This window comes from Pyrus communis, chromosome 3 (genome assembly GCF_041283825.1).
Source record: "Pyrus communis isolate YQ-2024b chromosome 3, ASM4128382v1, whole genome shotgun sequence".
Lineage (NCBI taxonomy): Eukaryota > Viridiplantae > Streptophyta > Magnoliopsida > Rosales > Rosaceae > Pyrus > Pyrus communis.
The window spans coordinates 26,960,155-26,973,632 of NC_142567.1; the positions used below are offsets into that span (position 1 = coordinate 26,960,155).

Consider the following 13,478-nt stretch of genomic DNA (forward strand, 5'->3'; position numbering starts at 1 on the left):
CCAAGAATTCATTTAACGCGATTGTTTATAAGCAACCTCCACTACTTGTGAATATAAGTTCATAATGATTAGGTGAAACTCACTTATATTCTAGCGTCATATTCATGCATGAAAATTAAGCGCGCATTCTTAATAACACATACATAAATAAGTTATCAATCAAACGGTTAAACAAATTGAATCAAAAACTTATGAAACGCAATTAGAAGTAATCAAATCAAAATGCAATCATAAACATTTATTTCAAATCCTCCCCCTAGCCAAGGGGGTTTAGTACCTCATACGTACAAAATAAAGAGAATCAAAGAAACACTTAAACATTCCAACAACTCAAACTTGAATTGTATGAACGTTTAGGCACTCTTCTCTTCCTCTTCTCATTCGTACAAAACAAAGAGTATTGAATTTAAACATTGAAATCAAAGAAGCACCTAAACATTCCAACAACTCAAACTTGAATTGTATGAACGTTTCGGCACTCTTCTCTTCCTCTTCGTTGTAGCACAAGGTCTAGGGATAATTTGATGGTGTGAATGGTTTGGGGAGTGGTGGAGGAATGGAAGAGGAGTTGTGGAGATGGAAGGATGGTGTTTGGATTTGTAGGGGAAGGCACGACACAAGGGTGGTTTGATGTCTACATTTCTGCAATGGATGAGTGAGTATGAGAATGAATGAATGAGTATTTATAGGTGAAATGGGGGGAACATGACAGCTAGGTTGCATGTGCAAATGTTGGAATGGTATGTGTGTGCATGTGAAATCTGCCAAGATGGGGGAAAATATGGAAAATGGAAATGTATGAATGTGCACGGCTAGGTGGAGTGTGTAAGGGAATATGTGGTGGATGATTAAAGTGCATGTGTTGGCTGAATTGTTTGTAGATGCATGTGCAATGATGGAATGACAATCTGAAATGGGATAGGAACCCACGGCAAGGATGAAGAAATGATTATGGATGCATGTGTTGAATGATTTCTTGTGGAGTGGTTGAATGTGGTGCAATGATAATGTTTTGTGGCTGAATTGGTGGTGGAATTATGATGGGAGTGCATGTGATTAAAGAGTGGGAGTGCATGTGGGTGGAAATCTGAAAATGCAAAAGGGAAAAGCTGGAAAGGCAAGGGAACCCACGGCATGGGTTGTTGTTGAATGATTATGGGCTGAATGGTTTAATTAATGGGAATGTATGTTTGAATGAGTGGATGGAATGATGAAAGAATAAAGGGTGCATGTGGGTGAATGTGTTTGCATGTGCACGGTTTTAGGGAGAAAGGTGTGAATGTGTGGCTGATTTGTGGAATAGGTATGCATGTGAAATGTTTGTGGTGAGTGAATGTGCATGTGAATTAAAGCTAGAGTGATGATGATAAGTGATAAGTGATAAGTGATAAGTGATAAGTGATATGATATGTGGTTATGATATGATAAGTGGTTAAGTGGTGATGATAAGTGATAAGTGATTAAGTGATATGATATGTGGTGATGATAAGTGATAAGTGCATGTGGGTTAACTAATGAAGGAAATGCATGTGCAATGACAATGTGTTAGAATGGATGTGTGTTATGCATGGCATGATTGGGATTAGGAAAGGTTTAAATGTCCTAAAACTAAAGAGAACAAGGTTCCAACACTTTGGCTCCAATTAGGTCTTCAATTTCGTCCAACACTTTGGCTCCAAGCATAAGCTATCCATCCTTAACCCAAAAGTGCTCCAAAAGTCTCCAAAATGCATCTTTTTGCTCCTTTAGCCCTTTGGACCTACAAACACACGAAATTAGCTTAAAGTACTAAAATAACTAAAGAAACATAACGTAAATGCACGAGAACAAGCCATTTAAGTCGCATGAATATGCTCCTATCACTATATCAAATGACCAGATGTTTTTTTTTTTTAACAAACGATAGTATCTACATTAAGAGAGGGGGTGGATTTAGCCTTACAATGGGCTACCAATAATGTGGTTCAAATTCGTTTTTGCCGATAATCGAACCTAAACCTCTTATTTACAAGTAAAAAGAAATACCACTAAACCATAGTACTCAATGGCAACTAATTTGAGGTTACAATAAAATCTTCCTTTTATCAGGGAATTGTATCTGCTCCAGACCTTAATGTCCGAAGCCTAGAGATCAAATCATCTGGACCGTTGATTGGTGTATAAAAGAAATTAGAGTTGTTGAATTTGTAGGGTGGTTAGAAAAATGAGTTAATAGAGACCGTTGGATTAAATTTGTGTGGTCTAGATGAATTGATCCTTAAGTTCCAAACAATAAGATCCTGAGCGGATCCAATTCCTTTTATCATAACCCAAACATCAAAAAGGGATTTTGCCCAATAAAGAATAAAGGGTAAATTACACTTTCATACCTTAGGTTTGGGCTCTATTTCAATTTCTTACAACATTTTTAAAACATTTCATTTTCATACCTTAAATACTATTTTATTTTAAAATAATATCTCTGTTACATTTTTCATCAATTGATCCGTTAAATGTTGACGTGGCTGCCAAATGTTTGCCACGCTGCAAAAATAATAAATTTTTTTTTAAAAAAAAAAACCTGAATTTTTACACACAAAAAATAAAAAACCAATACCCTAGCGACCCCCGCCCCGCCCCCCCTCGCCGGCGGGACCCACATCTGCAACAATAAGAAGAAGAAGAAGAAGAGGGAGGAAGAAAGAAAGAAAGAAAAATTGAAACTATCCCCCCCCCCAACAAAAAAAAAGAAGAAGAAGAAGAAGAAGAAGGGAAAAAAAAAGGAGTTTTAACAAAAAATCCACGGTACTGTTCACTTTAATGAAAAATCATATTTTTACACTAAAAAGTCAAGCATGGTATTATTCACTTTATCCTTTATTTTGTTCTTATCGTTAAAACTCAAAGTTTTCAAGCCTTTTCATTAGTTTTCCTAAAAAAAAAAAACCAACCCCCCCCCCCCCCCCCCCCCCCCGACCCTCTCCCTAGGTGACCTTCCTCCCTCTGCGATCTAGTGATTTTCAGTGCGGCTGAATTTTGAAAATACTTTGACTTTGAGATGATTTTTGTACTGGTTTTGTAGCAGATCCACCTAATCTTGGGTGAGATTTTCGGGGGTGGGTGATGGGGGATTTTTGGGAAGGGTGGCTCGGGTGGGATTTTGGTGGTTTTTTCTTTCTTTCTTCCTCCCTCCTTTTCTTCTTGCAGATGTGGGTTGCTAGTGTTTTTTCGTAAAAATTTAGGTTTTTTTTTTTAAATTTAAAAATTATTATTTTTGCCACGTGACAGACATTTGGCAGCTACTTGACATATATGTGGCATCCACGTCAGCATTTAACGGATTAATGAATGAAAAATGTAACAGAGGTATTATTTTGAAATAAAATAGTACTTAAGGTATGAAAGTGAAATATTTTAAAGATGTTATAATGAATTGAAATAAAACCAAAACCTGAGGTATGAAAATGTAATTTAACTAAGAATAAAACATCTAAACGGGAGAACAGTACTCGGATCCTAAGCAGGATGGATCCGATACGGATAATTTTATGACCTTTGACTCCACTAACACCGCATCCAAACACTCAGATTAGGTTTTCGTTTACTTTCTATACTTCGCGTCTTACTCGTTGGGCGTTTCCAAAGCTTCAAAGTAACGCGCACAAGTGTCCAAACTCTCTCTCTCTCTCTCCCTCTCTCCCTCTCCCTCTCTTCAATCCAATCTCACTAACCCCAAAAAGCCAGACCTCCAATGGCGTCCAAGTTCGGGTTGGCCGGAGGCATACCGGAGCGCCGGGTCCGACCCATTTGGGACGCCATCGATTCTCGCCAATTCAAGACCGCTCTCAAGCTTGTCACCGGGCTCCTCTCCAAGTACCCCAATTCGCCCTACTGCCTGGTAATTTCTCGCTCCCCCCTCTTCTTATCCGACGTCGTTTTGCTCTTTGTATTTTCGTAAATCCGGTAACTTTCTCGGCGGCTTTTTCACTTCGCAGGCGCTTAAAGCTCTCGTCTTGGATAGGATGGGGAAATCCGACGAGGCATTGTCGGTCTGCCTGAACGCCAAGGAGCTTCTGCACTCAAACGACTCCGTTTTGATGGACGATCTCACTCTCAGCACCTTGCAAATCGTCTTCCAACGGCTCGATCACTGTCAGTATATATATATACATTTTACCTTTCTTGAATCTCTTGTGGCAACACAGAATGCACACATTGCCGAATTTCTTATCTGTTTTGTTTGTAAAACCAGTGGAAATGGCTACGAACTGTTACGAATACGCTTGCGGAAAAATTTCTAACAATTTGGAGCTCATGATGGGCCTCTTCAACTGCTATGTTCGCGAATACTCGTTTGTAAAGCAGCAACAGGTTTCTTTTTCTCTACTTACCCTCGTCGTTGTATCTTTTGTTTTCGTGTAATTTATCATTATATATGTTTGTATCAGACAGCTATAAAAATGTACAAGCTTGTTGGGGAGGAGAGGTTTTTGCTATGGGCAGTGTGTAGCATCCAGTTACAGGTAACACCGGCTTTCTTTGCGCCATTTTTTGTGTATTGTAGAAAGGATTATCAGTGTGACAAACCTTTTCAAGCACGGAGCATAATTTGTTTTGTTTCCTATTAAAATTACGATCTTTCTACTCGAATTCTCATTACATGTATACAAATTTGATTCTCGTTGACCAAATGGGAAAACATGAAAGAAAAATTCGTTATGCATTTGCTTATGTTATGGGCTTGAATTTTTGTTAGGTTTTTTGTGGCAATGGGAGTGAGAAGCTATTAGCTTTAGCCGAAGGTTTGATTAAGAAACACGTTGCCTCCCACAGCTTGCATGAGCCTGAAGGTATACATTTTTTTTTCACTACTTGTCATGGTCTATGTTGAATCGTAATTTTATGTTGGTGGACAACTCAAATTCACATGCTAAAAGTTTGTACTTGGCTTCAGCTCTTATGGTCTATGTTTCCATATTGGAACAACAAGCCAAATATGGGGATGCTCTGGAAATTCTCTCTGGAAAGTTAGGATCGCTTTTGATGATTGAAGTTGATAAGCTACGCATACAGGTACTTTCTAAAGCTTTCATTTCTTGAGGCTCTGCCATTAGTAATCTACTGCTCGGATTTGAATCTAAATGTCTATGTTATGTACTCACAGATGTTTCCACGTGTCTTTGTCATTTTTTTTCTCTTTTATTTAGGAATAGTTTTAACTAGAAAAAGAAATTAAAAAAGTAAAACGACTCAATTTGAAAATGATTAGAAAAACGCATTGAGAATTCAGAGGTTGAGATCACATATCAAATTGGTAACAAAGATGAACCGGTGTGCCTGTTTGCCAACTTGCATCTATTATTGAATTCAATTATCCAATAAATTAGAATTATAGTGGATGAATCTTGAAACAAGATATGTTCCGTGCAAATACAAAAAGATATCAAACTCAATTTGAATAAGAAGTTGTGCTGGAAAAAGTCCTCCAAAAGCATCCTTTTGGTTTGTTGCAATGGTATCAGTCATCTTATTCTGATTAGATTGGATTAGAGTTTATTTTTGCTGTTTTTCAGTACTGAGATTTGCAATTCATCAGCTTATTGTTTGTTGATATTGAAGCTTCTATGGAAAACACATTTTGTTTCCCTTTGTCCTTTGTTTCTTTTCAAGGAAGACAGACGGATAACATTGCTTTGAAATAATATATAATGCTTGTGAAAATTAAACTGCTAAACAAGTTTTGCTTTCCCTAGGAATTAGTTTAATAAGGTTAGTTATGAATAGATGAATAAATTAGTTTTATCTAAAGAAATAACTCATTTGCATACAAATGAAAGCCTCGATATAGGATATACGACTGCATATAATTATTTTACTTTGTTTGAGTCTCTTTTGTTGGGTCAAAACTTTTAACTCCTGTATTTACTAGCTTGAATGGTTCTTTGCCACTTGTTTGCTTTTCTTATCAACTTGTCCACTTTGACTTTAAGTTGACAGGGAAGGCTTCATGCTCGGGCAGGTGACTACACTGCTGCTGCCAGCATATTTCAAAAAATCCTAGAATTATGGTATGCTTGTGACAACTTTTTTCATTATGAAAATAATCTTCAAGTATTAGCAAGACTAGTTTGTTCTTGACTGCCTTTAATCGTATGGTCTATATGGGATATGTTCATAACTTCATATTGATGTTGTCTTTATTTCAAGTAATTGAGGGGGTTTTGATGCCCTCCATTCAAGTTAGTGATGCTTCTTAGCAGCATCCAAGACATGCTAGGCAATACCCCTTCCCTTTTATTTGTTCTGATTTTTATGCCTTCTGGATCAGTACCCTGTCCATATTTTCTTTTAAGAAAGCCTTTTCCATATATATTTCACAGTAGTATTTATTGATATTTGGCACATTATCTGCACAGTGAACTTAAGTATCCTGAAGGATAAGTTATTCAAGTATTGATTGCCTGTTTTTATCCAGGGCCTTTGATGTGCCTTTTCTGTCTTTCGGTTCACTTTATTTTCATTACAGAGATTTTGACTATTAGTATTGTTTCTTTCATCTGGCAGTCCTGATGATTGGGATTGTTTCCTACATTACCTCGGTTGTTTGCTGGAGGATGACAGCAATTGGTGCAATTTGGCCAACACAGATCCATTTCATCCTCCAAAATTCATTGAGTGCAAGATTTTAAACTTGGGAGATGAAGTGGTACAAACTTATTTTTTTTGCTATTAGAGAGTTGAGTGGTTCATGTTTGTCCTTAGTTAATTTGACTTTCTATTTCTGTGTTATATTTTGTCTGTTCCATATTTCTAGCAGAGCCAATGTTTTCTTTATAATTTGATTTTTGCTTATTGGATTGCAGTTTGATTCTCGCATGTCAAATGCATCGGATTTTGTACAGAAGTTACTAGAAAACATCGGTGATAATTTTCTAAGATCTCCATACTTGGCAAATATTGAAATTGAAAGGAGGAGGCACTTACATGGCAAAGGGGATGCTGAGAAGTTAATGGAGTCTCTAGTCCAGTACTTTCTAAGGTATATTACGAATTTCCCATCTTCTCTACAGTTTTCACTTTTGAGTGTGCTATTTATGTATTCCTTGTGTTGTTCATTATGTGGTTAGAAGGATGAAGTTTGTTCACTTCTGAAAAATTTATTAACTTTAATGACCTGGCAAAATTTATAAAGCTGCAGTCATTTTGTTTTCAAATGTAGGCTTGCTGATAATGATATGTACTTCATTGTAACCAAATTTATAAAACTACAGTTTCAAATTGGTTGTTTGATTTACTTTCAACCTCAGGTGTGGTCACTTGGCCTGCTTCACTTATGATGTCGAGATGTTTCTTGAAGTTTTAACGCCTGATAAGAAGGCACAATTGCTGGGGAAGTTAAAGGAAAGCTCTCACTCCATTTCAGCTGTTCCAACAAAAGTTCTTGGGCAGTCAATAACACTCTTTAAATTTCAAGAATTGATAGGGAACACATTCAAACTTCCTGTGGGTGGTGCGACTCTTAATCTTGTATCTGTTGATTTTCTTCAACTTCATTTTATGACGTGCCTAAGGAATACCTCTTATAAGTCGTATCTGAAAGTGGTGGTATTATTTCTCTAAGTTGATGTTCGATGAGATTGGTTATGGGCCTTAGACCAAGTTTTGCGATGATTTATGATGTGGGGAGTCTTCGTAGAGTGTTCTTTTCACAAACTTTTTCCAGATTGCAAATAGCATGGATGTAGGGCTTGCATATTATATGACCAAGTCCATTTGTCACATTCAATGGTCTTCTTTTTCTGTGAGCAGTAACAGATGAAAAGTAGTAGATAGGACAGGATGGGTGATGAGTTGCAGTTGTATGTTTGATGTTAATTTAGAGGAGGCAAGAGTGTTGGCTTTCCACAGGGCATTCTTAAGCCCTTAAGTGTTGTTTATTTCCTTAGTGGGATGCAGTTTGTGGGAGGCTTTCAGTAAGTGTTAATCTTCACAGGCTGTGTGCACATCATTTAGTTTTCAGTTGGTTGGTGGTGCCTAGTCAAATGTAGCTCTTCTTGAATGTTGGCTTGGTGTCCTTTTTTTCTTTAGTTTTTGTATACTTGTTGCATCTACCATGAGTGTAACAATGCAAACATGTTATTAAGCTGTCCTTTGAGTCATACAATATTAATTTTGGCCATTTTTCTTCAGAACTTGAGGGATCTGCTTTGCAGATGGTGGAGATGTATTGTCAAAACCTTCCACTTTCGAAGGACTTGGATTCACAAGAGAGTATGCATGGTGAGGAGCTGCTCTCAATGGCATGCAATGCGTTGATTCAGGTATGTCATACATCTACAAACGTATTCTTCTGTAGTGACTTGACGCATTTCTTGGCTTGTTTTACTAAAGCCAATTTTCAGTTTGTAAGATTTTTTATTATTAATATACTCTTATTGAGGCTGGTCTCACACCCATTCTGGTTTTGGTATAGTTATTTTGGCGTACAAGGAATTTCGGCTACTATTTTGAAGCAATTATGGTATTGGAATTCGGCTTGACCATTCGGAAGTGAGGGTCCCCTGTTATTTTTAGTATCATTATTATGGGTATTATTATTTTTAACTTGATGTTGTGCACCATGGCATCAAGTCGAATTTTTATTTTCTTCTTTTCTTGATCTTCTGTCAGATATAGCAGCGTAATCACTATGGTACCAATGTGTATGTCAGTACAAGATTTTGTTTCCAGTTGAGCAAACGGAGTCTTAATGCATTTTCTTAGCTTTATGGCTTAATGTGCTTAATCAACACGATAATTTGCTTTAGATCTTATTACCTTGTTAATTGAATTGTGCATGGTTTTGTATCCGTGGAGAATATTTTGCATTATTGTATCCATAGGAATCTTTATTCTATCTGCTTATGTAACATTATTAATTTGGTTTGTTTTGCAGATATGTATGGGAGTACAAGATATTGTTGCTGCACTTATATTCCCACTTAGGTGCCCTTTCGTTAGCTTATGAGTGGTAAATAACAATTAATCTTGTAACCTTGAACTTATTATGCCGAAGATTGTTGTTGTTGGTCCAGTTATGCCATGCCAATCACTTGCTGATTAGCGGCTATGACTGGCCTTTATTGTTTATGTTACATTTACTAAATTTGTGTCAGTGCCTCCTTCTGTTTTGTTCTTGTTTAGGTTCCGATCATTGGATGTGAAAAATATCTTGATGGAAACTGTTTCACACCATATTTTACCCCAGATGTTGGTGTCTCCCCTATGGGCAGATCTAAATAATCTGCTAAAGGATTATCTCAAGTTTATGGATGACCACTTAAGAGAATCAGCAGACCTTACATTTCTTGCCTATCGTCATAGAAATTACTCAAAAGTACGTAATGTATTTATCATTATGCATTTCTTTATTTCACTACCTTGTTCTTAATAACACATGATACACGTCTCTCTCTCTCTCTCTCTCTCTCTCTCTCTATAGATACTGCCTTATCAAAATTTACTTTTGATTATGATAAACTATTTTTCATTCCAGGTAATTGAATTTATCCAGTTTAAAGAAAGACTACAACAATCCAATCAGTATCTAGTGGCGAAGGTTGAAGGACCCATTCTACAGTTAAAGCAGAATGCAGATAAAATCGATGATGAAGAGGTAACTTTTGTTTGCAATTTTTCATTGGATGCATGTACTTTCATATGATAGCTAACATGTTTGTGTTCATTTTTTGTAGACTGTTCTTGAGAGCTTGAAATGCGGTGTTCACTTTGTTGAACTCTCTAATGAGATTGGATCCAAATCGTTGACCTTCAATGAAGATTTGCAGTCCCGTCCATGGTGGACACCAACTGCAGAAAGAAACTATCTTTTAGGTCAGTATCACATGGGCCATGTCTCCAGCTTTATTTATTAGTCATTACAAATTTGCTACAAAAAAAATATGAGCAACAATTGTTGGCCTGTTGATACATTGCATAACTGGAATGTATTAAGTGTTGGATTCACAGAACTAAGGGCAATTTTTATTTCGCCAATCTTAATTCTATTGCCTGATTCTTGTTCAATCTTTGAAGAGTAGAGCATTAGTATCTATCAATATATATGTTCATGCTCTTGATACTATGATCTTGTTTTTGGTCTTGTCTTTGCCTCTGATAATAGTTTCTAGAACTGACTTGAGATTTATCAATGGTATCAGGTCCTTTTGAAGGAGTATCCTATTGTCCAAAAGAGAACTCGGTATGAAATTCTGTCTTGTACAATGGATTTTATGTGATTTGGAGAAGTTAATTCCATGAAGTTACCCTGTGTCAATGACACCCTACTTACTTTTTTGAGTTTTTTCTTTGCCTTCTATAATACAATTTTTTTTTTCTTATCTTTTTTTCTGATTGTAACAAATTTAGGTGAAAGAAAGGGAAGCAAATGTAAGGAGAGTTATCGAGAGGAAGTCTCTTCTCCCTCGGATGATTTATTTGTCCATACAGAATGCTTCAACTTCACTCAAAGAAAATCTCGAGGCCAATGGAACAACATCTGGCTCTAAAGTCCCCTCAGAACTTAAGGGTTTGCTTGAGCGCTATGCAAAAATGTTGGGATTCACACTAAATGATGCTATAGAAGCGGTTTTGGGGGTCTCTAGTGGCCTAAAGTCATTTGAGGTAGTATTGTGAAACCAATTTTATTCTATACTCATTTTGGCATTATGTTCTTCTTCCTGCGAAGATTTACACCCACATGCATAATGGTGAGAGCACCCATATGTTAACAATGTATCAGACGACATTGATTGACTCGATAAATTAACTTTTATTGCAGGTCTTTGGTGCGGACTTGATTGACTGGATAAATTTTTCTGTGTTTCTGAATGCATGGAACTTGAGTTCCCATGAAATTGGGCAAGCAAATGGTGATGCAGGTCTGTCTCTAGCATGGCACTGTGTGGATTCGCTGTTGGAGAAGTATGTTTCGGAGAAAGTTAGCTCGATGGAGACTCTAATTAGCTCTCCCTGGGTTGATGTTCCACTTCTGGTTCAGTTGGTTACCGAACCTTTGGCCTGGCACGCTCTTGTAATTCAATCTTGTACTCGGTCATCTCATCCGTCTGGAAAGAAGAAGAAGAAAACTGGAGTTGTGGATCATTCTAGTCTGTCCCATATGTGGGATTCTGTCCAGTCTCTGTGTAATACTCTGGAAAAAGTTATGAAATGGTTAAGAGAACAGATCAACAGGCCAGAGGATGAAAGTTTAGACACTTTACTCTCCTCATTGCAGAATAAAGGACAGAATGAAGGCCCTGGGCAGGTTTTCCATATCCTAGAAACTTATATCTCATCCGTAGATGACACAGAGGTCGGTGATAGAATTTCCCGAGCATTGAAGTCTTGGAGTCCTCCTGATGTTGCACGGAAGCTAATAACTGGGAAATGTACGGTGCTGTCTGAGTTTCTAAGGATCTGTGGATCCAAACTAAAGGTGTTGCAGACATTGAAACAACAGATGGCTCAAGTCTGAAGAACGATTGTCAAAGTTACTATGATGTTTCATGTGCTGTCCAATTTTTCGTGATCCAGCAAGGCAAGAGATCGAAGGAGACTGGCGTTTCCCTTGTCAGTAAAACTTTTATACTGTTTTATTTTATATATTTTTTTAGCTGTTTACGCCAGCGGTGGTTCTGTTAACAGTTGTGCCGTTATTTTCTTGTTGGGCAGTGTACAACAGTTTTTTCTTTACTTGTTCCTCAGTGTGTTTGAGAGTTGGCACAGGCTTGTAACTTCAGTAATATTTTTTTGGGCACAAAATTTTGGACAATGTATCTTCCAATTTTTGTTGTCTGGTATTTTTTTCTCTCATAATTTGTCAATTTTTTTGTGAAATGGATTTGATCAAAGTATTAGTTTGTTGGTTCATGTTGCCCCATGTGATTAGGGCTCGTTTGGAACTGTTTTTTTATTTTTTATTTTTTTATTTTATAAAAGCACTTATTCTTTGACGTACTTCTGTAAAAGTGCTTCCATTAAAAGTATATTGGTGCAAGCGCTTCTTGAAAAAGCACTTTGAAGGTATAGTAGGTGCTTCCAGTTCGAGCGCTTGTCAAGTGCTTTATTGAACCCATAAACACTTTTTAACTTTTTACGCCAAACATGGTTAGAAGCGTTTTGAAGATCTGAAAACGTTTTTAGTTATTATAAAGAGAACTGTTATTAACACTTCAAAAATTTCAGTCTACACTCCTCACAAGTGTATTTTTCTTTCTAATTATAGAAAGTTTGGATTGTCTAACGGAATTTTTGATATGCTAATAAAAATTCCCATTATAAAAACATTTTCATACATGTCTTCAGTCTAACGGCATTCCGATTTAAACTTTGGAGGCTGTGAGTTCAAATCTCATGAACCACAATGAATAGCAACATGAGTAAAATGTATTATTTGTCATGTCATAGTCTAAGTTTCTAAGATTAGGATTAGGAACCGAAAAAATCATAGATGATTTGATTGCTCCAAAGTCAGTTGGCAGGCTACCTAATATATCTCTTCTAAATTTTTCTAATTGGCTGGGAGCATCCAAGACGGAGATCCTCTCTGCTACAATAAACTCCGGAGAGAACCTACTTCATTTCAAATCATTAAGAAATACACAAGATTAACTACTCATCATGCTAATTAGTGCCTTGAAAGAGAAATCATCAAAGAAATATCCAAACTTCGTGAAGCTGTTCAAGGGTGTTACTGTGATCCTACTTTGCTTTCGGAACTTATTACTTTTAATCCTTGTGGGTTAACTAACAAATCTTAGTTTTAATAAACATGGGATTAGCCACACTAATCAATGGTTTACTCAAGAAGAACTAAGGTTTTCAGCTAATGAGTGACATTTCGAGGTATCTTGTTCAACCCTTTTGTTTTGTACGGTAATCATCCGTAGAATACATTTTTGGAAATTTTATGGAGATACGAAATATGGATTCGAATCACATGTGGTCCAATATCCTAATAGATAGGGTGATGTCTTCCATTAACTCCAATTACTCTATATCTTTTCTTAAAATGTCATTCAATGTCTTCCTAGGACTTCATCGACCCCTTTTGTCATGAGCCTTCATCTCACAACTGCATCTTCTAACTGGGGCATCTGTATGTCTTCGATTCATGTGTCCAAACCACCTCAACTGACTCTCCTTAATAATAATAATTTAAAAATAAAAAAGAAATATGGGTTCGAATAATTAAGCAGGAGGATTGAAATTATTGAGCGAAGATGGTGGAGGTGATAAGGGTAAGAAACTTGTTATGTCCATGGATGGAATTCCAAAGGTGGAATTTTGTTGCATGAATTTCATAACTGAAAAAATTAGTCAACTAATGCAACAAAAATTATTCCTTTCTTCTTCTTCCTCCCTACCAAATCAACCCAAAATTCAACCCCTCCCTTTAACTCTCCCTATATAATTTATAGGTTTGAACAATACAAGAAAAATACAAAAAAATTGGGTGA

General features: G+C 36.7%; 1 protein-coding gene across 1 annotated transcript; it reads left to right on the forward strand.

Moving 5' to 3' along the window:
- The first annotated feature begins 3,566 nt into the window (after nt 1-3,566).
- Nucleotides 3,567-11,803, forward strand: LOC137716344 (N-terminal acetyltransferase B complex auxiliary subunit NAA25). The gene is made up of 19 exons (XM_068455782.2): nt 3,567-3,877; nt 3,975-4,131; nt 4,232-4,350; nt 4,428-4,502; nt 4,736-4,829; nt 4,934-5,052; nt 5,977-6,047; nt 6,544-6,685; nt 6,843-7,018; nt 7,287-7,489; nt 8,170-8,300; nt 8,453-8,529; nt 8,915-8,989; nt 9,163-9,355; nt 9,515-9,634; nt 9,714-9,852; nt 10,179-10,219; nt 10,387-10,641; nt 10,799-11,803. Exons 1-19 carry the CDS (start codon nt 3,731-3,733, stop codon nt 11,492-11,494), a joined length of 3,030 nt encoding a protein of 1,009 aa, XP_068311883.2. The 5' UTR covers nt 3,567-3,730; the 3' UTR covers nt 11,495-11,803.
- The last annotated feature ends 1,675 nt before the right edge of the window (nt 11,804-13,478 follow it).

Coding starts and splice junctions, on each gene's coding strand:
- LOC137716344 (XM_068455782.2), top strand. CDS start 3,731: ATGGCGTCCAAGTTCGGGTTGGCCGGAGGCATACCGGAGCGCCGGGTC. Junction 5,053..5,976: donor TTGATAAGCTACGCATACAG/GTACTTTCTAAA, acceptor TTAAGTTGACAG/GGAAGGCTTCATGCTCGGGC. Junction 9,853..10,178: donor AGAAAGAAACTATCTTTTAG/GTCAGTATCACA, acceptor CAATGGTATCAG/GTCCTTTTGAAGGAGTATCC.